Raw genomic sequence first — 26,609 nt, forward strand, 5'->3', positions numbered from 1 at the left:
CCATACAAAGGAAATTCGAGACCCTTTACTCTGTGCATCAATTAGGTCATTTATAATTGGGAGTATGAGGTTCTTGCTGTCGATCTTCCAAGAGAAGTTTTCGATTGCTTGAAGAGCAGACTTTGAATCGCAGAATATTATTCCTCCTCCAATATTTTTTAATGTGCTGGTTGCTAAATGTAATGCTGCTAGTTCTGCTTGTGTGGAGGTCAGCCAGTTGTTTAGCCTGACACTGACAGACTTTGTGCAAATATTATTTCTATAGAACCTACATGCCGCTGCAGTCCGTCCAGTAGAAGACTGGACTGAGCCGTCGGTGTAGACACAGTGCTCGTGAGATCTTAGACTCTCGATGGAGGAGGCAATTGTTTCAAGAGTGACAGCTTTGAGTAGAGCAAGATTCTCATTATCTTTCTTGGTGACAGGTGTGTATGATACTTGAATGGTGGGGTACAGATAAAGAGGAATATCAGAGACTGGTAGATTGCACTTAAAAGGAATGTTAAGTTTAATGAGATTGTAAGCATTGTTTCTCAGCCAATTATCATAAAAGGAGTGAGTTGGTATGTCGGCACCAGTCAAAAGGGTGTTAACAGCACTAAATAATTTGTCTCTGAGCAATGTAGGAGATGTAGGATCTCTCATGACTTTAAGACAGAAGGTAGTGTTAACTTGCATTATTCTCTCTAGTATGGTTGGAAACTTCAGTTCTTCCCTCATGTTGATGATTCTTGTGCATCTTGGGGCACCAAGAATTATCCTCATGGCCTCGTTCTGTATTACTTCAAGTTTGTCCAACACAGAGGAGGGGAAATTAATTAAGTGCAGAGCATTATAATCAACGAGAGATCTAACAAACATCATATAGAATAGTCTAGCATATTTAATATTGATACCAATATTCTTACCAGTAAGTGTTCTCAATGGTTTTAGTCTTTCTTTTAACCTACGGTGTAGATCATTTACAATGTCACTGTTAATACCAACTCCAAGGTATTTGTGCTGCCTACACGTTTCAATGTTCTGGTTGTTGACCTTGAAAGCTATAGGGACATGAGTTTTCTCTTTGGGATGGAGAACTCTGGATTTAGTTATAGAGATAACAAGACCACATTCAATGCTTTTAGCAGCGAATGAATCAAGTAGAGCTTGCAGTCTAGTTTGGGAATTTGCAACAATGCATATATCATCGGCATAACAAATGACGGCTTCGTCAGGTAGTGTGGGAATATCAATTGTTAATTTGTGCATCAGAACATTGAACAGTGTGGGACTTAGCACTCCACCCTGGGGTGTACCCAACTCAAAGGGTGCACAGAGTTTACTTTTGACCCCCTTGAAAAGGACTGAGGCGGTTCTGTTACTCAGGTACCCCCTGAGCCATGTCAACAGTCTTCCCTTAACTCCAAAAGAGGCTAGCTGTTCTAGGATTATTTCTTTGTTTGCTGTATCAAAAGCAGTTTGGAGATCAATAAATGCCGCCTGAGAGTTTGGTCCCCCTCTGATAAAATACTCAGCAAAGCAAGTTTGTGTGCTTCTTCCAGGAAGGAAACCATACAGGTTAGGGGCAAGGTGGGGCTTGATTTGAAACATTAGTCTGTCGAGAATAATTCTCTCAAGAACTTTGCACATGCACGACGTCAGAGAAATGGGTCTAAATTTTTGTGAATTAGGCTTGGGTATGGGTATTATGAGTCCCTGTGTCCAGCGGTCAGGTAAAACACCCTGCCTTAGACTTTGATTAAACAATTCTAGCAAAGGGCTATTTGGCAGCTCAGCAAGTACTCTCATGGTGTTGTATGTGATGCCATCCTCTCCAGGAGAGGTAGCCTTACCTTTCTTGAGTGCATTTTTAATTTCAAAGGGGGTTATGCCATAGTTATCATCAGGCCCTATTTCACTACAGGCAATTTCAATATTGAAGTTACGATTTATTTTAGTACTAGCCAGATAGTTTTGCACATCTAGGGGCAGGCTGCTTATACTAGCAGTGCTTGCATATTGCTGAAGCAGCATGTCGGCATAGTCTACAGGTGAATGGTGATCAAGTTGACGACTGCTAGGACGAGAAATCTTTTTAATTTTATTCCACATTTGGGATGAGGATGTTGCATGATTGATGCCTTGCAGAAACTGTTCCCAGTGCTGGTTATACACCTGTTCCTTTAGCTCTCTAAACTCTCGGCTGGCTTTAAGAAATATGTTGAGGGTGTCAGCTGTTTTATGTGTTTTATACTGCTCAGCTAGGAATAGAACTCTGTCATGCAGGGGCATAAGGCGTGAGTCAGTGAACCACCTCTGTCCCTTCCTCATTGGTTTGGGTCTTGCGGATTTTACAACATTGTCATAAAAAGCGGTTACTTCAGTGACCAGGTCCTCATATAATGCATTGACGGTAGTAAAGCAGTAAGTGTTATACCATTCAGAAATGCGGAATTTGAAGAGCATGTGTAAATTTTCAGGGATATTAATTATTTTTTTTCCAAAGCTTAGGGGTTTGACATTATTGATAGTGTATGAACTGAATATGGCAAAATGATCACTAACTAATTCATGAACAATTGATCCTCCGACAGCATTATCAATGAGGCCGTGACCAATGACATAATCAAGCCTGCCACCCCTGAGGTGTGTGACGTTAGAGGAGTCGAAGTTGAATACGGACATGTTATTATCTCTTAAGTATTTTACAAAGACTCTGCCATTCCCGTTTGTTTTGGTGTCACCCAGGCTAGTGTGTCTAGCATTAAAATCACCCATTACAATGGTTTGAGAGCTGCTGGTAATTTTTGGGAGAGAAGCTTCCACCATTTGATCACACCTTACATATACATTAACTAAGTTAAGAAACCCGGTCGCTGTAGCAATCTGAAACTGCTGATAATATGAGTCGTCACTTTTGTGGTTTTTAACATGTTTACACACTAGGTTACTTTTAACATACGTCAAGATACCGACATCATGGGAACCAACATTTGAGAAAGCTACATAACCTGGGAGTTTGGGTGGCGTTTTATTTTTTGTGTTTGCAGTGTATGGTTCCTGCAGGCACAATACATCAATGTTGTTGGCACCAGCGTACATCATTAGATCAAACAGCCTCCTTCGCACGCTTCTCACATTCCACGTGAGAAATTTAAGAGTGAGTTGGTCGTGGGTAATGGTGTTCATAAACCTGACGAAGAGAAGTGTTTATAAGATTCACAAGTTGTAGACTATTGCTTACAAATGCCAATTGTTCATCGTCATTAATGGCAAAGAGTTCTTTCACCTGTTTCAAGCTCAGCTGGCTGCCTGTATTTTTCCTATCATTTACAATCATTTCATGTTCGTCAGGAATCGTAGACACACAAGCGGTATTGTTTTTAATGAGTTCTTGAGTGAATTTGTTAAATACATCTAAGATACACGGGTTTTCATATGTTTCACTCGACACAACGGTACTTACAGCACTGGAGGAGGCGTCAAGACTTGCTCGAGACGTGTCAAAACTTACAGCACTGGAGAGGGGGTCAATACTTGCTGGAGACGGGTCAACACTTATAGCACTGGAAGGCATTTCACTAGAGACTCGGACGTTCGCTTCACTCCTCGGGCTGGCGAGATGATCGCTTGAACACTGACTCGGGTTGTCCATGGTGATCTTAGCATAAATGCTGTTGAGACCATTTTCAATCTTCGTGAGTGTTTCTTGGAGCTTATTGACGGTAATTTCTATTTTGTTCATGCGAGCTGGAAGTTCTAACACCTCCCTCTGCAGGCTGGCGTCAGGCTTCCCAGGTAGGCCAGGGAAGGTTGTCAGGCTGTTGGTGTCAGGAACGGTGGTGGGGTCATTCCGGGTGTGGGGGCGGGTAGGTGTAGTGGTGGGGCCACCCCGGGTGGGGGGGCTGACTGGGGTGGTGGAGGGTTGCCCCACTGCGCTGTACGGGGGAGGCCGCCTGTCACAGTCCTTGTGCCAGGCGGTCACGCCCTCCCGCAAGCACCTGGAACACTTGAGCTTGGTGGCTGAGGATGAGGTCTCATCGGTCCCAGGGGCGTGGTCTTTATTGGGGCAGTCTTTAGTGAGATGATTGTCTGCACAGAAGGCACAGGTGCCTGAAGATTGACAGTGTTTGGCTACGTGACCAAAGTGTTGACATTTAAAACACATGACAGCTGAGGACTCCCAGGGTGTTATGGGGCAGGCTGGCCGGTAGGGGCCTAGGAACGTGTGATGACTGGGGGGCGGTGTCTCATGTTTCCAGACGATGACAATCCTGTTGAGTGGCTTGCCTCCAGACTGGATGCGTCTTGCACTGTGCACACCTGGTAGTTCTTTCGCATGGGAGATGTCAAGGTCATGAGGGTAGGATGTGACAAGGTACTCTCTGTACCTCCTGGACCTCTCAGGAGAGTCTGCTTTACTGAATGTGATGCCACCCACTTGACCTTGGAGTAGGGCCGAGATGGTGACTTCATCGGACCTGGCTACATAGATGTAGGGCGAGGCGTGTCTAGGGATTATGAGGTCAATGGGGTCAGGAAAATAGCTAGGAAGGTCCCGTCTCATCCAGACGTACCTCTGGTCACTGGTAACTTGAGATGGAAATGCCAGCCTGGCATATTTATTACGGGGTGCTAGGGTGGGTCGTGGTGCCCCTCCCGTTGTGGGGGTGACATTGGTCGTCTTGACAGAATTATTACCTCCCCTTAACTTCTCTTTACGTAAGGTCTTCCGGCTTTTGTGTTCAGTAAAACCACCATCCGAGGCTGCTTCATCACTTGAGCTGGTGTCCTCATACCTGGCTGTACTGGGATGGAGTGTTTGGCCATGCTGTAAGTCATGCGGGGAGGTGGCCGAAGTGGACGCAACTGCGTCTGAAGCATTTTGGGAAGGGTCGCTGTGGGTGTCCCCAGAAGGCGGGAGGGAAGTGGCCATATTTGCCAGAGTCACAACATGAAGTGACAATACACAGCAGCTTCTACCACAGAGTAGCACTTCAGGCTATGGCCTGGACCCAGAACAACAGCGGCTACTAATCATAGTGCAGAGACAAGATGAATAGTTCAGACACTTACAAGCGAACGCAGGTGTATACGCGGTCAGCTGGCAACACTGCTGAGGGTAGTGTGGCTCCGACCAGAGTGACAGGTGTAGAGAGTGCCACTCTGAAACCTGCTTTATCCACACACACACACACACACACTTAATAGTCCTCTACACTGTATGTAACACTGCACTGGTACCACCAATCACTGAGGCATCTGTATAGTGGTGTGCAAGTGGTCCGTTCGTGCCACCGTGTCCAGGCTGTACAGGGGAATTACAGCTTTAGGGAACGGGGCAATAGGGGCTAAAGTTCCAGCGCCCGGGGTACCACCTCAGGCGTCTGCCCACCAGGCGTGAGGTAAGGGGAAGCGGCCATGTCCCCACTGCCCAAGGCGCCACTTCAAATACATAGGTATTGTTTGTCCATATCTGATCAGATTGCACTGCTCACCACTTTGAAATCTAGGTGAAAGCTTCCAGGAGCTAGATGGTATATATCACTGTAAGGTTGCGAAAGCCTTAAGGCCGTCTGTACCCCTTTAGCAGTAAATCCATGTGGAGGGGTAGGCCTACACGTCTGGCCCACACCAGGGTAGCGACGACACTGTCAGGATTGGGAAAGTCAGTATTTGTAATGTAAGTCTACGGATATAGCCAGCCACATTTTATTTACGCGCCATATCGTAGGCAAACAGGTGTACTCACCAGGTGTGTGTGTGTGTGTGTGTGTGTGTGTGTGTGTGTGTGTGTGTGTGTGTGTGTGACATTTGTAACTACTTGGTCCGCCGCCAGCACCATCTGTAGCCACCTCCCACGTCCCCAGCACCACCTGTAGCCACCTCCCACGTCCCCAGCATCACTTGTAGCCACCTCCCACGTCGCCAGCACCACCTGTAGCCACCTCCCACGTCGCCAGCACCATCTGTAGCCACCTTCCACGTCGCCAGCACCACCTGTAGCCACCTCCCACGTCGCCAGCACCACCTGTAGCCACCTCCCACGTCGCCAGCACCACCTGTAGCCACCTCCCACGTCGCCAGCACCATCTGTAGCCAACTCCCACGTCGCCAACACCACCTGTAGCCACCTCCCACGTCCCCAGCACCATCTGTAGCCACCTCCCACGTCGCCAGCACCATCTGTAGCCAACTCCCACGTCCCCAGCACCATCTGTAGCCACCTCCCACGTCGCCAGCACCATCTGTAGCCAACTCCCACGTCGCCAACACCACCTGTAGCCACCTCCCACGTCCCCAGCACCATCTGTAGCCACCTTCCACGTCGCCAGCACCATCTGTAGCCAACTCCCACGTCGCCAACACCACCTGTAGCCACCTCCCACGTCCCCAGCACCATCTGTAGCCACCTCCCACGTCGCCAGCACCATCTGTAGCCAACTCCCACGTCGCCAACACCACCTGTAGCCACCTCCCACGTCCCCAGCACCATCTGTAGCCACCTCCCACGTCCCCAGCACCATCTGTAGCCACCTCCCACGTCGCCAACACCATCGACCCACAAAGCATCGCGAAATAGTACCTTTCTAACAAGTCATTGGATTCTGAACGGTAATTTCCCAAAGACGAACATTCGAAATAATCTTCGTCACAAAGGTTTCATGCAGGTTTCCCAAGAAACAGTATTGACCAGTGAAGCCAGAGAGCGCTCCCGGTAACTGTACCATCAGAGAGTACTGACCCGTGAGGCGAGAGAGAGCTCCCGGTAACTGTACCATCAGAGAGTACTGACCCGTGAGGCGAGAGAGAGCTCCCGGTAACTGTACCAGCAGAGAGTACTGACCTCGTTAGAGTCGCAGCGCCCCCAGCAGCTCATGACATTGATGAAATCCCAACACACCCGACCGTCGTCATCAGTCTTGTGCACCTGCGGGAGATACAAACAGGTACAGTTAGTAACTTACACACACACACACACACACACACACACTCACGCACTCACGCACTCACGCACTCACGCACTCACGCGCACACACGCACTCGCGCACTCGCGCACTCACACACACACACACACACACACACACACACACACACACACACACACACACGCACACACACACACACACACACTCACGCACACACACACACACGCGCACTCACACACACACACACACACACACACACACACACACACACACACACACACACACACACACACACTCTCTCTCATACACACACTGGCATTTGTTCTTCCTTGCTGTGTTTGCTAAAGTCGTTATCCATTGAGGAGTGTGAGCGTGTGATGTCTTTGTGAGGCGAGGCCAGGAGGACCTGCTCGTGTGGACACAAGGACGGAAACTAAAGCAAAAAAAAACCTTGGCAGTAAAATGGAGAATCTCTACGAACGGAAACAAAGCTGCAGTCTTGCCGCGCCTGTTGACTACGTCTCTAATAACAGTTCCGCCATGCATAACTCCCACTGCCCATTATGTTCAATTGTATTTTTGTTGCAGTTACCCCTTATTCGATCCCTATTCGAACTGGCACAGCTACTTCTTGCTGCAAGAGTCGTGTATTGTATGGTTAATGGGGCTGTGATAACTGAGTAAGCTTGGGGTGTGTAGATTAACCAGACCACACACTAGAAGGTGAGGGGACGACGACGTTTCGGTCCGTCCTGGACCATTCTCAAGTCGATGAGAATGGTCCAGGACGGACCGAAAAGTCGTCGTCCCTTCACCTTCTAGTGTGTGGTCTGGTCAACAAACCTCAGCCACGTTATTGTAACTCCTCGCCAGCGGGTGTGTATATGTAGGGGAGCCGGTCGGCCGAGCGGACAGCACACTGGACTTGTGATCCTGTGGTCCTTTGTTCGATCCCAGGCGCCGGCGAGAAACAATGGGCAAAGTTTCTTTCACCCTATGCCCCTGTTACCTAGCAGTACAATAGGTACCTGGGTGTTAGTCAGCTGTCATGGGCTGCTTCCTGGGGGTGGAGGCCTGGTCTAGGACCGGGCCGCGGGGACACTAAAGCCCCGAAAGTGGTTATAGATAGGAGCTGCCTTGTATGGGCCAATAGGCCTTCTGCAGTTGCCTTTGTTCTTATGTTCTTAAATCATCTCAAGATAACCTCAAGATGCGTGCGTATCACACGCCAGGACTAACCTTGTAGGTGTACTGTCGTCGGTGGCACTCGAGGGTGGAGTGGGGGTTGATGGCGGTGGTGGCAGGCACTAGCAGCGCCAACACGGCCGCCCCCACCGCCACCATCACCACCACCCGCCCTCCAACACTGGCTCTCGCCCCAACACCGCCGCTCACTCTCCCGATACTCCCACCACCGGTCACCATGGCACGTGTGCTGCTCCTGCTGCTCCTCGTGCTGCTGCTGCTCCTGTTGCTGCTGTCAAGGCCCCTGCAAGAGAACACACGCTTGTTATTCACTCTTCTCTTTATGTACAAGATTTTATGCCTGATTACACGTTAATAAGCTGTATTTTCTCTCTACTATAACTCTGACGGTCTTCACCAGGGGCTTGGGAGCATAATGTGAAAAAAGGGAGGATTTGTCTCAAGCCCCAGGGGGGGGGAGGGGGGCAGGGGGGGGGGGATGAGGAGTGATGCACGGGGGGGGGGGGTGAACGAGGAGTGGTGCACGGGGGGGGGGTGAACGAGGAGTGGTGCACGGGGGGATGGGGCACAGTTCCCCTTAGATTGACGTTAGTATTTTTTTTTTTTTACGGGTGATAGCTAGGTTTAATGAACGGTTGTGGTCCGGTTGCTCCTTCCATCCACCTCGCCCCCCCCCCCGCCCCCCCGTGTCCCACAGGGCTCGTGTTCCACTCAGCCATCAAGCAGGTCTTAACAAGCTCCGGGGGAACCAAGGAAGCCCGGGTCGTCTACCCAGGAATAAGATCCCAGTTTTAGTTTTGGGGAAAAAAATTGGCAATAAAAAAAGAATATTTTTCAAGCAGTAAATCTTGAATAATTATTAACATTTCTTTCCCTGATCGCTTTAAAAGGGGCAGACTCTTGTGCAGGTATCAAAGGAAGATGATTAGTATATCTGATATAAATAAATGGAACGAATAAGTAGTTATAACAGATTTGTATAGTGTTCTGAAGGAATGAGCTTCCGCATGGATTTTTTTTCCTGATAAATCTCTTTGATCGACAAGGTGTACTAGGAAAAAATCTGAAATATTTTCTGAACGATACGAGAAAAATGGTCTCCGGAAAAGCAGAAGTTTCCACCAGGAATTAACAGCATCGTCCATCCGTCTCGCACGAGCCGTAGGCACGGAGGAAAGCGCTTTATCCTTGCAAGAATCCCAGAGGATCTTGTCTTTGTGAATCTATGGAAACTCTTAAGACAGTTTCCCAGCAAACGCACAACGTAACCACATTTATTTGACTAGCATTACTATGTTACAAAGTTGTAACAACGTAATAATCTTTAAAACAAAACAAAACGGTGTAGTTATCTGCGCTTCCCAGAGTCAAGAGTTAGTATCACCCCCACCAGGATTGGCAGCCATTACACAAGAAGACATACATCTGAAAAACTGGATCCCAGAAGCTGAAGCTCGCCTTGAAAGCACTATGTTGATGAACACTCACAACGTTCATTTTAAGCGCACACGAAAAAAATCAGTGTAACCTCAAAAAATGTGAAATCGCGACCCGCAGTTGGGAGGGGCGAGGCTTCAGCTGCGTTCATGTTCATTCTAGACACGCAGAAATATGCGCCATGTTCTCCTAGGGACCCCTGGGAAATTTATAGTCATTCCCAGTAAGCGGGAAAAGCTGATGACAAATGCCCGACATTTCTCCTTGACGTGGGAATAAAAACGTAGCATGTTTTGTAGCCTAGTAAGCCCTGATTATTCTTCGAAAAAAAATAGAATGTGAGAAAGGTTAACGAGAGAACAAGAGAAAGCGAGCGAGAGAACGTGAAAGAGAAAGTTACATCCACGAGATGTTCTTTTAAAAACAAAATATTCTCCTGAATTCACAATGTGAAAAATGCTTGGTATGAACAGACTGTCTAGGCCAGTCACCCCTCTACGCTGGCAACACTGGCGGGCCGAGCACGCCAGCAACTTGGCAACTGTTGCCAACTTTTCCAGAGGACTCTGAAGACAGGAGAGGCGGAGACGGGGAGGGAGGCAGCGGGGTTATCTTGAGGTTATCTTGAGATGATTTCGGGGCTTTAGGGTCCCCGCGGCCCGGTCCTCGACCAGGCCTCCACCCCTAGGAAGCAGCCCGCGACAGCTGACTAACACCCAGGCACCTATTTTACTGCTAGGTAACAGGGGCATAGGATGAAAGAAACCGTCCATTGTTTCTCGCCGGCGCCTGGGATCGAACCTAGGACCACAGGATCACAAGTCCAGCGTGCTGTCCGCTCGGCCGACCGGCTCCTTAGCTTCAGAAATCACAGCAGAACCACACCCATTCATTGACCTCTGGGCCTTGATGGTTCATCAAACACTTAACCGCCCACTCACGAAACATCTACATCTTGTTTCCATCATGGCTACTAAGATTGCATTTATTAAACAATTTACGAGCTCGGAAACTTCATAACCCAAAGTTATTTTCGCTATAGACATCCTCGTAGCGCTCGGATCTCAGAAACCGCTTAATAAATGTAAATTAAACACCCATAATTGAGGAAAGATGAACAGGTTTCGTAAAGGACACTCGGTGCCTGGTGAATATTAGCTCTGTGTATGTGCTCATCGCAAATGCCACGCTCTAAGAAACCTGCAACATCGTTGACATGGCATGTCAAAAGCTTTTGATAAACCAGCTCATCTCTCTCCACCACAACCATCCCAAGTGGAACATCAACATTAAGATGAAATGTTGTTAACCATTTATCGTCTTCCATCTGTAAATGTAGGTAAATAAGTGTAACATTCAGGGTTTTTTTTTAAAGATCATGTTCTGTACTACTGAAACACTTGTTCACTAAGAATTGTAATGTATAATTGCCTTGTAAAACTTATGTATGATTTATATTGTATTTTCTTAAATAAAGATAAAAAAAAAGCCATACTGGACAATTTTCTATTTATACCAGTCATTTATTTCTTATTGCCACTAGTATTATTAATTTAGTGTCCTCATTTAAGTTACAACTAGTGATGAGTTACAACCCTCACTTCAAGGCAAGAAAGTTTGCGTTGGCATGATTAGCACGCACGAAATTCCCGGAAAATAATAGAAATTGAAACATGAACTTAAATATAGCCATTGGGTGAGCTGAAAGTGGGTAGAGTTGAATAGTAGCTTGAGGAAAGGAGTCACGTAGGAGGAGAGAAACAGGGTTCGACCCAGCTCCTTGACTGACTTTATCGCTGGTTCTGAAGGCACATGGGGGGGGGGGGAAGAGGAAAAAACTTCCACATCACCCATAAATTGTTAATGTAACAAATAAATTGCCGCTGGTTGTTTTAATTCCATTATAAGTAAACACAGTCATAAAAAATATAGCATTCGTTCCATATTCTTTTTCCCAGAAAACGAGGATATTTTTGCCGCGTCGTTTGCATCTCGTCACAAAATCATTTTAGCCAATGTTACACTAAAACCATCAGTCTCAGGACTGAAACCAAATTAAAATGAATCTACTGAAATATATAGTCAAAGACTTGACATTAAACTCATTCCTCCTTCCTAATCCCAATGAAAAAAAAAAGTCAAGTATGACGCAGAGGCAGTAAGAGAGGCATCATGGTGGGTGGTGGACGAACTTGAGCCGTGACAGCATGCCTCCCACAACGCAGAACATTACTCCATTAAGTCCCAAATGAGTCACAATAACGTGGCTAAAGTATGTTGACCAGACCACACACTTAGAAGATGAAGGGACGACGACGTTTCGGTCCGTCCTGGACCATTCTCAAGTCGATCTTAAGAATGGTCCAGGACGGACCGAAACGTCGGCGAGTAGAACAAACTTTTGTGTCGACTGGTGGGTGAGGCCGAATCAAGGAATCGAGAGGGCAGCCTAATACCTGGGACCTCTCCGGGTATTAGGCTGCTGCAGTGTGGTAGCAGTTTGTCTTGGTAAATCTGGGAACACAGCTGGTTGCATGTAGTCGTCGTCTGTGATCGGTAGGTAGCAGTCGTCTGGTCTGGCCTCGAGTCATTTTCGACTGGACACCTGTGAAACTGCAGTACAGCCTCTGCCCATGGTATGCAACGTTGGTGACATGCCTGGCATTACCAGAAGAGGTGGTCGCAGGAGCATATACTACATCTTCCTTCCTGTAGAGTATTGTGTATAATAATCATATTTAAAACTATACTAGCGCAGCTAGAAGTACCTCTCCTTCATTTGTGTTGTTGGTGTGCCAAAATCATTGAAGCCATTTGCTTAATAGCTTCCAGTCATCACATTAAGCAAAGGCTGCTAAATGTGATGACTGGAACGTTAATTTAAGTGATAGGCGCATGTCGTCGTCTTTCCCGATCATTTTCGTCGAAACAGTAGTCGAGGTTCGGGTTTAAGTTGATGAGCCTCTCTACAATCTTGGTGGTAGCCTTCTCTACTCTCCTAGAAATTGTACTACGGACAACAACAGTCCTCTCAGCCTGAACACGCCTTGGAGGAAATAGCAAGAGAATAGCATCTTGCAATGCGGGCCTGATTGCAGGGTTGAAAAATTCTGAAATTCTCTTCTTCACTCTAGAAGAGGAGTGTAGCACCATTGCCGTCTTCGAAGATAACGACAGATGTCGCGTTGGTGATGCCATGGAGTGTCCAGTACTTCACTGTGGGAGTACTGATTGGTCCCCCGGAAAGAACAGAGTATTTAACATGGGTGGTATTCTATCTTACAGACACGGAAATCTTACAGACGTGGAAATCAAGTATCCAGAAGAGCCAGATACATTAGAAATCTCGACAATAACAGAAGTGAACAAATCTAATTCACCAGAAAGTAATGTGGTGGAGGCAGACTCCATACACAGTTTCAAAGGCAGAATGAGAAACCAACAGGTTTATGAACCTGTACATCAGTCGATAAAAAGGAGAGAGGTGGGATCAAAGAGCTGAAGGTACTTAACCGACACACACACACACGAGGGATGCAATATCAGCCAAGATAATCCTTCACTCCTCCAAGCTAGCAGGTGACACTGACCAAGTTGCCGCTAAGCACGCCATCCCACCACCATGTTGCTCACAGAATGGCGCTGGAGAGCATAATGAGGTGAAGTAGGCGAGAATGTTGAAAGTTAGAAGCACCTCGAGAAGCCCCGCTCAGGAAATGGCATGACAAAAAGCCTCATAAGCTGGCTTCTGGGTACGTCATTATCAACCCATCCTTCCGTTTTAATAGTACTTTATGTAACCATGTGATCCATCGTACCAATATGTAGTAATGATGCCCTAGTAAGCCACTTTTGTACTTAAAAGTCCGGATAAAAGAGCTGAAACCCAACGAATATTCCTTGGCCTAGTATTGTACATATATCTACTATATTAGGCTTCTAATAGCATGTATTAGAGCCTAGGATGCTTAGGTTAGATTGTATATAAAAACTTTTCCAGTTTGTCTAAATATAATAATACAAAAGTCTGCTTTCTGGCGAGTCATCATGACGTGTTTGTACTTTCGACGCCGTTATTGTAAGTTATTCCATTTTCGGAGGATAGGCTGGCTGACTATTCACTGGCTTGTAGGTATGCTATTAACTGTACTAAAGAGTTTTGTTCATTCCTGGTTAGTGGTACTTGCTTTGCTTTTAGCACATCAGGAAGACAAATGGAAACGAAAAGACGCAAATTGGCCCATTTTCTCATTGGAAATGGGTAGATTTCAAATTATGGCAATCCTGGTCACAAAATCATTGTTTGACGAGGGAATAATAGCCCTTTTCTATAGTTTTTTGGCATAAACAGTTAGGAAATAACACTACCAGCAACAAAATTTTGTTACATTGCGTTATTCACTTATTAGTGAGTATCCCATCATGAGCTGGTTTTAAAACCTATTACAAAAGAATTCAAACAACAAAATATTGTTAGATACAAACTTTTATATTATGTTCATTTGCATGTTCATAATAGTATATTGTAAAGGTTGGATTTCAAATATTTGTTTAATATTTTAAAAGTACAGTGTATGTCGAAGACAAAGTATGTTAAGAGTTACCGTGGGTTATCTTCTTGAGGTTATCTTGAGATGATTTCGGGGCTTTAGTGTCCCCGCGGCCCGGTCCTCGACCAGGCCTCCACCCCCAGGAAGCAGCCCGTGACAGCTGACTAACACCCAGGTACCTATTTTACTGCTAGGTAACAGGGACATAGAGTATCTTAGGCCAATGACAACTTGCTATAATGAATCCCACAACAGTTGCCCAACTCCCGGGTACCTATTCACTGCTAGGTTAACGTGCCCAACCATTTCTGTCCTGCCCGGAAATCGAACCTAGGACCACCGATTGAGAGTAGAGACTGAAGCCATTAACATTCACTCACAAGCACATAACAGCACGCACGTACTGTCGAAGTCAAAAGTATACGGTGTCTCCAGTAAGGCGCCGCATAGTTTTGACCGACAGTACACCGACATCCACTGTGGGCTCACCATAGCCCGTGCTACTTGGAACTTTTTGTTCCAGGTAGCGAATCTTAACAACATACACCGACATAAATAGCCCCACAAAAATCTTTCTCAAAAGAAATACTGCATTGAATACATTTTAAATTCTGCTTTCTACCCAGTACTGTATTTCAGGACGGCAGACGAGAGTACAACACCGCCCACGGCTGACAGACAGACAGACGAGAGCGCGCGAGCATGATGGTGGAAATAATGATGCTAGGATCCCGTGTAATTATTTTATCAAGTCACACACGCCGCTGGGGAGTAGCCTGAGGCGATGCGCTTTTTTTCACCCACATGATTAAAATTTGCAATATTCAGTAATTTGTACTCATTAATTATTTGTATCAAAGAGAGAGATTTAAATGAAATAAATTAGTCTAGGAGCAGGTTTCAGATGAGCTGAGATAGGATAACAACTCCTGTTGGCAGTTTCACCACGTACCTCAACTGACAGCCCAAATGAACCCTAGTTTAGAAAAAAAAGTGGGCAAGAGAAAAAGCTGGAGAGGAAAAATAAAAGAAAAAGCCATATAAAAAAAATCAGTGTGATGAGAAGAGGGTAAGACAAGTGAATATCGGAGGGAGAGGAAAGGAATCCATTTATAAAACTCAACACAGACAGGTTTGAAGAGCGAGGCAACACACACACCAAACGGTAGCGAAATGCAGCCAAAATTGTATAAAAAACAAGTGGTTTTAGTTCCCACACAAACCTTCAATGCTTCATGATATTAAGAGATCCCAGAGTGCCTTCGATTTAGGCGGGGGCGAGGCCTTTGATAATGAATTAACAGAGCCGTAAATTACAGTCGTTGCTCTAATGTCGCCAGTGTGGAGAGCAGCCGCGGGGCGGACATGCACCCGTTATCAGACATGTGTCTGTGGCTGGGTACCTTTGTTTCTTCAGTCTTTTGTTTCTTATCTGTGTCCTTCAGTCCCAAACATTTTTAATACGCTGTGTTGGTTACACTTGGTGACGTTCCTGTTCCACCACACTTACACTTTGTTAGTCCTGTACACTTGATCATACGAGATGTCAGGCCATGGAACTGTGACACACACACACACACAAGTACTTATACTGTGTGCGCGCGCGCGCGTAATGAGGCTATGACCTTAAACTTCAGCTCAGCAAGCCGCATCAATCGTTAATCCTCTCGGCAGGTCTGCATGGGTAGCTTTTGACGACCAGGATTTGTTGCATTGCCACACTTGTGTACGAAAAATTATTACGCAAGATCAGTTCCATTCTTAAACAGGTAGGGACGCGATCAACGGTGATCTACCGTGCAGTGGTACTCGCCACCCTTCTCTACGCCAAAGAGACCGTGACTGTCTACAGCAGACACGCCAAACAGCTCTATCCCTTTCACTTTACCTGTCTCTGCAGACACCTTCACATTAGGTGACATGACAAAATCCCAGACACAGAGGTCCTGGAAGGGGGCCGATATTCCCAGCGTCTACACCTTCCTACAGAAAACTCAAGTCAGATAGGCAGGCCACGTTGTCAGAATGTCTGACGGCCGATTGCCTAAACAGCTGTTGTATGAAGACTTACGCCAGGGCATGAGTTCTGTTGGGGGGGGGGGCAGAAGAAACTATTCAAGGACTGCTTCAAGGTGACCCTCAAAGACCTGGACATCAGCACCAATGCGTGAGAGTCGCATGCTCAGGACCGTCCATCTTGGAAACCCAAAGTTCCCACAGGGGCCCGTGCGGCAGAAAATAGAGCAACTATAGAGGCTCAAAGGAAACGCACCGCGCGCAAGACTAGAGCAACCTCCACAGCAGCACCCATCCACATGTGTTCCTTGTGTGTTCGAGCCTTCTACACCCAGATTGGTCTCACCCTCCATCTGACACAGCCACCGACCTTTGACCTGATATACTGAAGTCATGGTCAATCTTCGCATCCGAAGGACGATCACCACCACCTGTTGATCGCGTTAACGATCGTTGATCGTTTATAGAAAAAAACACTTGGAATAATCACGGTATCAGGTATTCTGCACTAATAATTATTCCTCATTTATGTTGGTGACTAAAAATGTAGATGTCGATGAACAAAGTTACATAAAGGCACAAAATAGCCTAAAGAAAAAAAATCGTCTGGCAAAACATTTCACAACGACGCACTACAAGCGTGAGTCCCACTGTTGGGGGGTGATTGGGAATGTAACCATTCATATAACTTAAACAAGTTGTCATAAGTGGACGAACTAGAGGTTAGTGTTTATCCAACCTGTCCTCTAAAAAAGAACGTCGCTTTTGGCCGTTTGCCCGTATAGCTGAATTTGGACGTAATTTGAAAATGGGAAAAAAATGAAAATAAATTTGGGATTTTTTCATACGAAAACTCAAGTAATGCCTCTTCCACTTGGTCCTGAATATTCCACAGAATATTAGTGCATTCTTTAATCCATTCTTTTAAGGCGTTGTCACGCTGACTGAAGAACTATTCATTAAATCACCATCACTTACAGAGTTGCTTAGATGTCACTCACCCGATATTAACGAGGCTAGATACGACGTTCAGGTGTAAAGCACAAATCCGTTTTGCGCTGACCTGATACCAGGGGCATCCTAGGGGCACGTGACCTTGTCGACCTGCCCGTGTTAAACGCTTCCATCTTCGATCTCCGACCGTCCAAGTGATTGGGCACCATTCCTCCCCCCACCCCTCCCCGTAACATCCCAAATCCTTATCCTGACTCCCTTCCAAGGGCTTTATAGTCGTAATGGCTTTGTGTTTTCCCCCGATACCGCCCTCCCTCCCTGATCCAGACGGCTACAACGTCAGTGGCTTCTCTCTGGTGCTCCCACAATGTTCGCAATAACTTACACGTGCGTCAACAGTAAGTATTTACCCTACGTTGTATCCTCAAGTCTGAGGGTCAATTCCCCATGATTTGGAAATTATTTATTTACAATGCACCAGAACGCAATCACACGACTTCGTATATTTAACTTAAAAAAACATTGTTAACGAAGCATATATTAATCATTAACTGGAGAAGTTACGAAAATTGTGCGAGTATATTGATTCCGAAACTCTACACGCAAGAGACTAATTTTTAATGAGATTTACGAGTGGGGGGAGGGAAGGGGACTATTGGGAGAAAGCGCTAAGCCACCACGACTATATAGCTCTTGGAAAGGGGGGTCAGGATAAGGATTTGGGATGGGACGGGGGAAAGGAATGGTGCCCAACCACTTGGACGGTCGGGGGGGGGGACTGAACGTCGACCTGCACGAGGCAAGACCGTCGCTCTACCGTCCAGCCCAAGTGGTTAAGGATAAGAGGTAATGCTCCGAGGAATCTCTGCGCTTAAAGACCTATTTATACAACAAAATTTGTCGATGGGCATTATATATATTATACAATGTACATTTAACACACATTGTTTACTCTGTTCCGTTTCAATTTACAACCTTACCACCAAACACCACACACTGCGTCTCGCAAAACTTTCCTCCCAGAGATAAATGTTGACAAGCGTTATCAAGCGGAGACCTTCCTTTCCTCCCCCTCCATTCCCCGCCTCCATCACCCCCTCCCCCTTCCCCCAGTCCCCCTCGACCGTCCATTACCCCCCTCCCCCCCCCCTCCTCTCAATGTGACAAGTGGACCCCGGACTTAAAGGTAACTTGCCAATCAGCCTTAACTTTATATACCGCAGCCTGACTACACCCCACAAACTTGGGTAACTTGAGGCATTAAGTCCCTTCTCAAGTCTCTTCGCGTGTCCTTATCTCTTAACTTGCCAGCTTCCTCTACCATTGCCAGTTCCAGTCACCTTCCTTGCCCGGCTTTTGGACGATTCAAATATATACGTTGCGTGTGTGTACTCGCCTAGTTGTGCTTGTGGGGGTTGAGCTCTGCTCTTTCGGCCAGCCTCTCAACTGTCAATCAATCAACTGTTACTAACTACTAACAATTTTTCTCTCACACACACACACACACACACACACACAAATGCATTTGGAAGTGATGTGGTGGAGGCTGACTCCATACACTGTTTCAAGTGTAGATATGATAGAGCCCAATAGGCTCGAGAACCTGTACACCTGTTGATTGACGTTTGGGAGGCGGGACTATGGAGCCGAAGCTCAACCCCCGCAAGCACAAATAGGCGAGTACACACACAGAGGAAGCAGCCTATAAGAGCTATCTAACTCCCGGGTACCTATTTACTGCTAGGTAACAGGGGGGGGGCCCCATCAGGGTTAGAGAAACTCTGCCCATTGTTTCTCGCCGGCGCCGGGAATCGAACCCGGGTCACAGGATTACGTGTCCAGCGTGCTATCCACAAAGCCACCGACGCCCCTGTGTGTGTGTGTGTGTGTTAATGTGTGTGTGTGTGTATGTGTGTGTCTAAATGGTAAACTCATAACAAACTGGAGAATATAAAGACGACTAATAATTGAAGAACTATCGTCGTGTTTAACTATATCAGCAATAATAAAACTGCACACACAAAATTTACTAACAAATATCACATACATAAACTCTGTAAATTATGATAATTACACAAGGAACATAATCTGGCAACACAGCAGGGAGACACATTAATTTGCATACAATATTGCATTCTAATTACCTTAATTAGATACGAGATAATAACAACATGCAGGTAACGTTTTGCAAGTTGGTAATTAAACACAAAAGGAAAAAGGGGGAAATATATTCTAATCCTAAATGCCGATCACCGAAATATAATTTAATTAATTAAAACGTGTAATTGCAATCCATGTTCTTTATCATTATTAATTATGTAATGTATATCACCGGGTACGTGTACTCGCCTGGTTGAGCTTGCGGAGGTTTAATTTGATTCTTTGGTCCCGCCTCTCAACTGTCAATCAACTATTTAACAAGTTACTATTGAGCTCTATCATACCTAAATTTAAAACTGTATGGAGTCAGCCTCCACCACATCACTGCCTAATGCAATCTATTTATTAACTACTCTGACACTGAACAATTCTCTCTAATGTTTCTGTGGCTCATTTGGATACTCAAGTTTCCACCTTTGTCCCCATCAGCCTTGTTTGGGCTCCACCCATGCAAAATAGTTTGCATTTGTCCACCCTGTCAATTCCTCCGAGAATTTTGTAGGTGGTGATTATGTCTTATAAGTTCTGTTTTCCAGGAACGTGAGATTTAGTTCCCGTAGCCTCTCAGTTCTGGCACTAGTCTGGTGGCATACTTCTGCATCTTCTCTGTCTTTTGTTGGATGTCCATACCAGAAAGGAGCTGTATACTCCAGGATTGGTCTGACGTACATTAATACATCTTTACGTTCAGACTTGTTTTAGAGAGATTAGATAAGTTTATACTAGTGTCAGAGAGACGTTTTTTGTTATGTTTTGGTGGTATTGTGTAGAAGCGTCGCTTGCAAGCGTGGGAATCAATCATGGCTGTGGAGTTGCAGTTGATGCAGTTGGTCTGACATATGTTTGGGAGATTTAGAGACAAGTCTGCATGTTAATCTTATTGTTCAGTAGGTTGCTTAATTGATCTGGTGAGATAACACCCCACATATTATGTTCCTATTAAAAGTGTGTCATTAGTGATATTGAGCTTATAATAAGACTTTTGGGTCTATCCTTATTTGATTGTAATTTTACATGTAGTTGCTTTTGTTCCCCATAAACGTTTTGAAGTTATATATTAAACAGTGATTATTACCCTAGACACCGACTTGTGAAACCATATATTTTATATATATATATATATTTATATATATATATATTATATTTATTATATATATATATAAAGTTACTTTATCACTAACGTAACATTAACCGACACTGGCGGGATATAACAAGGCGGAACCAGACAACCCAAGCCCCATTAGACGAGTACACCCCCCTCCCCCCTGGGGTCCCCCCTCCCCCCCTGGGGTCCTCTCGCTACCACACGCCATTGTGGGTTTTGGGAGCTGGTTCTCGTGATCATTAATATTCATAACTCGTCTAACAGTTCATGACTTACCCGGTAATGAAGAAATTAAGAGAAAGGCTTCCAGCGTTCTCTCTCTCTCTCTCTCTCGCTTGCTCTCCCTCGCTCTCTAGCTCTCTCTCTCTCTCTCCTGGCGTTCATCTTCCCAGGGAAGAAACCTTCGTGAATTCGTACAAGTACATATAACGTAATATGTCTTGAGGATTTCACATCTTTCATAGTTTCTCGCGCCAATGATCCTTCTCTGGCTTTAGAAAAGGCCCAGGGAGGGCATATATGTTTTCTAAAAACCATCCTTTTGTTAAGATAGTACTTTCAGTAACTGTGAACCATCGTACATAGGCAATTAGATAATAGAATTTGGTACTATTTACCTTATGACCCGGAAAAATAAATCTAAAACCCCAAACAAATATTCCTAGGCCTAGTATAGCATTATGTACTGTATTAGGCCTCAGATAGCGTGCATTGGGCCTAGGATGATTAGGATAGGTTTTATTAGCAACAAATACAAAACCCCCTTTCCAGTTTGTCCGAATTCAGTAGTACCAAATTCAGCTTTTCTAACTGCCCATTTCGTCAATATATGTACGATGGTCCACATCGCTACTTTAATTTTAAGTACTCCCCAAACAGGAGGATAGGCTAGTGTTCTAGCACGAAATAATTGTTATCTTCGTAATGTTGAAAAAAAAGTATGCAAAATGCAGGAATGCCCGGCTAATACAAATACAAAACCCCTTACCGGTGTAATGTTGTCCGCTGTTTTAAGGCCGCTTCTCCCTCGACACACGACTGTCAGATCCAGGACTCTGGCTGGGGGACCTCCTGGGAACGGCCGAAGGGCCCCCTACTGCTGGCCGCTTGCTGGCCCTAATCTGTCTACCCCATTAACACCTACCACCACCACCCTTTCCCCCAACACTTGAAGCAACAGACATAACCTGCTATCGCGCTCCACTGAGCATCTTGCCAGAATATTTGAATCTACAAATACTCACCAGCGATAGACGGCTTCTTGCCCTGGAGTACAAACACTGATTTTCCTTGGCTAATATTCACCAATTCACAGTTTTATACAAGTATTGCAAGATGTCTTAAGGCCAAAAACTTTCCTCTAAGGTAGGCCAGACCCAACTCTCCTGGTGCTCTTGCTGCCCTTGATAGAGTTCAAGATATTGAGTAGCAAGCCTTCTCAAGATACATCGAGTCTCGCACCAATCACAGCGATACACACATCAAACACCAGCTACGGAAACACTTTGCAACGTCGTATAAACATGAAGTGTAGAAGTCTCATGTTTGACTTCTTAAGTGCGATTTCAGGGCGTATAAGAGGATGAGTCGGTGGCAAGGGCCCTCGAATGTGTGCCCGCAGCTGTGCTCCAGAAAATATCCTTGCCACCATAAACAGTATATTCTTATTTTGTATAATCCCCTTATCTTTACCATACAAGGTAAATAGTAAATACATACAGCCTTTGAAGACTGTGAGGTGCTATCATGCTATAGGACGAGGATGCTGTCAAGCTATACGAGGATAAGGGTGAGCATATATAGAACCGTTTAAAATACACAATATCAAAAATAATGTCATTCGCCCCCCTTCTGGACGCTCCATGGGTCCTCATCCATACATATGATCTACACCCTTCTTTTGAAGCCAAGTTTTGTCATTCTCCAACCGTAGCCTACCAGCGTATTCTGCCAACGCTAAAAATTTGGTCTACGAAATTCTTTATTTTATTATATATACATGTCTTATCAGAGCCTAGCCAAAAGTTTCAAATGCGAGTTGCCTCAAATGCAGATGGCTAGTATACATTCCTCTGGCCTGGACATCCAGCAACATGACCACTGGGGGGGACAGTGGAGGGGGTCTCTCACCCCATCAAAGTCCACCATCAGCATGGGAAACACTTCTTGTAAATCGGCAGTAGGCAACAGCGCCCGAAATATGTTTGTCGAGTAGGCTTTTGTCAAGATTAGCTCAGTCAAATCTGAATTAGAAATCGCCTGATTTGCATACTGGAGTACGAATAATTAGAGATGCTGCCAAGGTGACATGCTGTATGCAAAATAGGAAGCGAGTAACTATTAATAGCAAGCCGCATGTAAAATTAACAAGTGGCTAGGCTATTGCGTAATTAGATTGCACCGCCCTGGCTGGACTCACTACCACAACCCCACCCCTCTTACATATATTTTCATATAACATACAAATACATGTAGAACTATGTAAATTGAAAGAAAATACGAGTACACGGAGTTTGTCTCGTAATCTACAGTGGTTGGCCAAGTTACATACCAATCGTCAAGGAGTTGAAGTGTGTATTAAGACGTAAATACTAGCCACTTAACTTGGAAAAGTTAGGAAATAATCATCTGAAATATATGTCCTTTCTATTTAATTAATCGTGTCTGTAGGCTGGGAAGTTAAACCACTCCCTGAGCACCAAGAAAACAGTAAACAGATCTTAGTAGAATGGAGGAAAGGGACGACGAACAATAAGGAGACTCGAGAAAGAGGGAGAATTAGGGGAAAGAAGAATATGAAACAAGGGAATGAGAGAATTAGCGAGAATAACAATGGGATCATGACGGGAGAAAGAAGTAAATAAAAAGATAAGGAGATAGAAAAAGGATATGCTTTATTAGGGGTGTAAAAAGGAAGGACAAGACACAAAAGGTAGCAGAGACATGACCTTTCATACCGTCTTCCCCCCCTTGAGCAGCTGATTAGCCCGAGGGAATTTCCTTGACGCCTCTAGCGTCATTTTAGCTCGGGTTTCCCCCCTACATAAACTATTTAAAGGATTTTATAAGATTATTTGAGATGGGACACGCTGAGGGCTGCCTTATGGTCGACGCCCCGCGCCCTAACTTGTGTTTTGGTGTGATGAACAGAGAGTTGACACGAAGGAGGAAGAAGGGGCTCACGCCTCTTCCCTCCTTTAGTAGGGAGTTTACGTGTGGGAGGGATAAGCTGTGTTAGATGTTTCTGAAGTATACCTTTGAAACCGTATACGTCAGAGGTAGTATACCTCGGTTGAGTAGTACCTCTGAGGCAGTATACATTCATTTGAACAGTAAACCTGTTTAAATGGTATAAACAGTATACCTGTCTTTTGCTCCCTCTCCCCCGACTCGTGTATGAGCAGGTAGTTATATGCACCCTTGTTAACAACTACATGATCATTGTATTAATAAGCAACAAAGTAATTTTGTCAGGTTTTCTGCAGGCACGCCCCTACCGTAAACAGGTGGCCTATATGCAGATCTCACCCCCTTCCACCCCCACCCCAACACGACTGTCTGTACGCTAATTCCCTAATTACAAGTCACCGCTCTCTAAGCCGGGTTGAGCCAATGATTGTCTCAACCCTACACAGAGTGCAGCAGAGTAAACTGTGCAGAGGTTACAATTAAAAACCCGCCAAGGTGACGTCTAATCTAAAAATTAGACAGGACGTTCGCGCGTAAAGACGCCGAATCTGAGAATAGACAGTCGTTAGATTGAGAAGGCTAAGCTAGTAATAGACAACTTTATACGAGGAGACGTCTTTGTATCTCTGTCATTGCCATCTAGAGTGACTTTGTCCTGAGAGGTGTTACAAGACGTCCTCCTAATTTCAGGGCTTTGATTAAAGCAGCTATACAAATAGTTCTTTTAGATTCAGCTACTCGGAACAAAAGTTCCAAAGTAGAACGGGCTATGGTGACGATGTGAGGATCGAGTGAGGGGAGGTGAGGTAGGAGAGTGAGGGGACTGAAGGGGGTGAGAGTGATTGGAATTCTGGGCAGTGAGAGTTGAGAGGAAGGATGGTTGAGGTCGAATGAAGCCTCAAAATAACGACAACACCTGGACCATGGACCAGATAGAATATCTTTCCATCGTGGGCTCTCCGAGTAGCGTTTTTACAAGTGTCCCTGGCGAACCAACTCATAGGATCATGCAAAAGTCGACTCAGCACACAAAGCTATGACCTGGAATGGACATGGAGCCTCGGCAATAGCACGGCAATATTGCCGTGCTTAAAATGATGTACACAGCCTATGTGCGCTCCGTCATAGACTATGCCGCACCAGTTCTGTTCACCTACTCCCAAAGAATTTTAAAAGGCTTGAAAGCATTCAAAATGAAGCCATGACAATCATTCTTGGAGTTCCAAGAACTGCCAAAACATCTAATCTACGAGAGGAGTTGTCCCTCCCCAGTGTTAAAAGCAGAATTAAGGAGCTGAATGCTAAGCTTGCAATTAGGATAGCCAGAGATCCTCATTACAATGATATTGCCAAGAAAAAACTGAGTTCTGTGCTACTTTCAGAGGAAAACAGAAGCAAAAAATGACATCATAGATCAGTCTGCTACCTAGAAGAACTTCACCTGCTTGAGCAAGCACGTGAGCTCCTGCCTGTAGAGAGGTTACCTCCCTGGGAGGATGACTCGTACAAGATGGCAACAACAAAATGCCAACATCAATGAAATGGCAACAACAAAAAATCCAATATGTTACCACAAGAAATGAGGCACAAGTATCTCGAGGAAATTTATAGAAGCCGGAGATGAACTAGATCAAATCTACACTGACGGGTCATCTAATCCTGTCAATGGAAGGGCTGGTGCAGCATACACGGTAATCAAGGATAATACTTTCCAACGCAGAAATGAAGAAAAAGAGCGTATTGAGAACTATGCCTCTTCAACGCAAGCAGAGCTAATTGCCATTGTTATGGCGTTAATTTTCTTGAACGGAACACTAATGGTGCAGTGATTTGCACCGATTCAAAAGCAGCACTGCAAAGCCTAAGTAAAAATCGGGCAGAAAATCTTGCCATAGTCGCTGAAATTAAGAGAGCTGTGAGAGTACTTACCAATCAGGGAAGAGTCGTCAAGTTTGTGGATCCCCTCCCATGTTGGAGATCCCCTCCCATGTTGGAATATGTGGGAATAAACGAGCAGATGTGCTGGCTGCTGCTGGAGATCATATTGAATACTTCATACCCAAGACTCTGCTACAAATTAGAGGTATTGTCAGGCAACATCACCGTGACAAGGTAACTGAGGAAAGGAGGATAGAAGCACAAACCAGTGAATCTGTAAGCTGGTACAACATGGTTGCAGCTAGCAATCCCAATCATTATGGACGAAGAGGAGGTGGAGGCGGGAGAGAATCAGTAATAGCGAGAATCCGTCTTGGATACAAATATCCATGGAGATACGGAATGGAAACGACTGTTGATCAGCGAAGTTGCAAAATTTGTGACGAGAGTGACGGACACCGCCTTGACCACTATCTACGTGAATGTGAACACCTGAGAGATATCAGAAGTATGTGTAGAATAATGAACCCCACATTGTTTGAGTTAGGAAAACACCATTTGTCAAATATTGATACTGTTCTTAAAAGATTCCCCCATTTTGCACCCGCAAGATAACGTAAGCTTTTAAGGGTCGACAGATGTTAATCTTCTTGTTTGAGGAGCTGTTCATTTGAGACAGTTAAGCAAGTCCCCAGCTGTGTCTGGGTACAAGTGACAGGATGAACAACCCAGCGGGTTTTCTTCCTATTGGGGAGTGTTGTAACATGCTGCTATGACGGTGTGTCCACTCACAGGATGAGTGGCGCTGCCCAATACTGTCACTATGGCGGTGTGTCCACTCACAGGATGAGTGGCGCTGCCCAATACTGTCCACTATGGCGTGTGTGTCCACTCACAGGATGAGTGACGCTGCCCAATAAACTCGCCCCTCGGGGCAAAATTTTTTAATTTAAAATAGACGAAACTAAAAAACACCTTTTAAATATTCCTAGGCCTAGTATAGCACACAATAGTTCAGATTTCTAATTTCGTTGTCCCGTCGGTATATATACTATGGTCCTCGTCGTTACTCTAATTACCATCAGGACAGGAGGACTGCCTGCATCATTACGGTACACAGCGTTGGTTAACCACATTTAATACGTTCACAAAATCCTTATCAGTTGCCCCGTAGTTCAAATTTGTTCTATGTACAACTTATGT

General features: G+C 45.3%; 1 protein-coding gene across 1 annotated transcript in view; it reads right to left on the reverse strand.

Moving 5' to 3' along the window:
- Window positions 1-26,609, reverse strand: part of Gpb5 (Glycoprotein hormone beta 5) — a 64,304-nt gene that overhangs the window by 23,030 nt on the left and 14,665 nt on the right. Inside the window, exons 2-3 of the mRNA XM_045747218.2 lie at window positions 8,151-8,400; window positions 6,830-6,913 (exon numbers count right to left, since the gene is read on the reverse strand). Of these exons, the coding sequence (XP_045603174.1) occupies window positions 6,830-6,913; window positions 8,151-8,336 (270 nt within the window). The 5' untranslated portion in view covers window positions 8,337-8,400. The remainder of the gene's footprint in view (window positions 1-6,829; window positions 6,914-8,150; window positions 8,401-26,609) is intronic.

Source organism: Procambarus clarkii, chromosome 7 (genome assembly GCF_040958095.1).
Source record: "Procambarus clarkii isolate CNS0578487 chromosome 7, FALCON_Pclarkii_2.0, whole genome shotgun sequence".
Classification (NCBI taxonomy): Eukaryota; Metazoa; Arthropoda; class Malacostraca; order Decapoda; family Cambaridae; genus Procambarus; species Procambarus clarkii.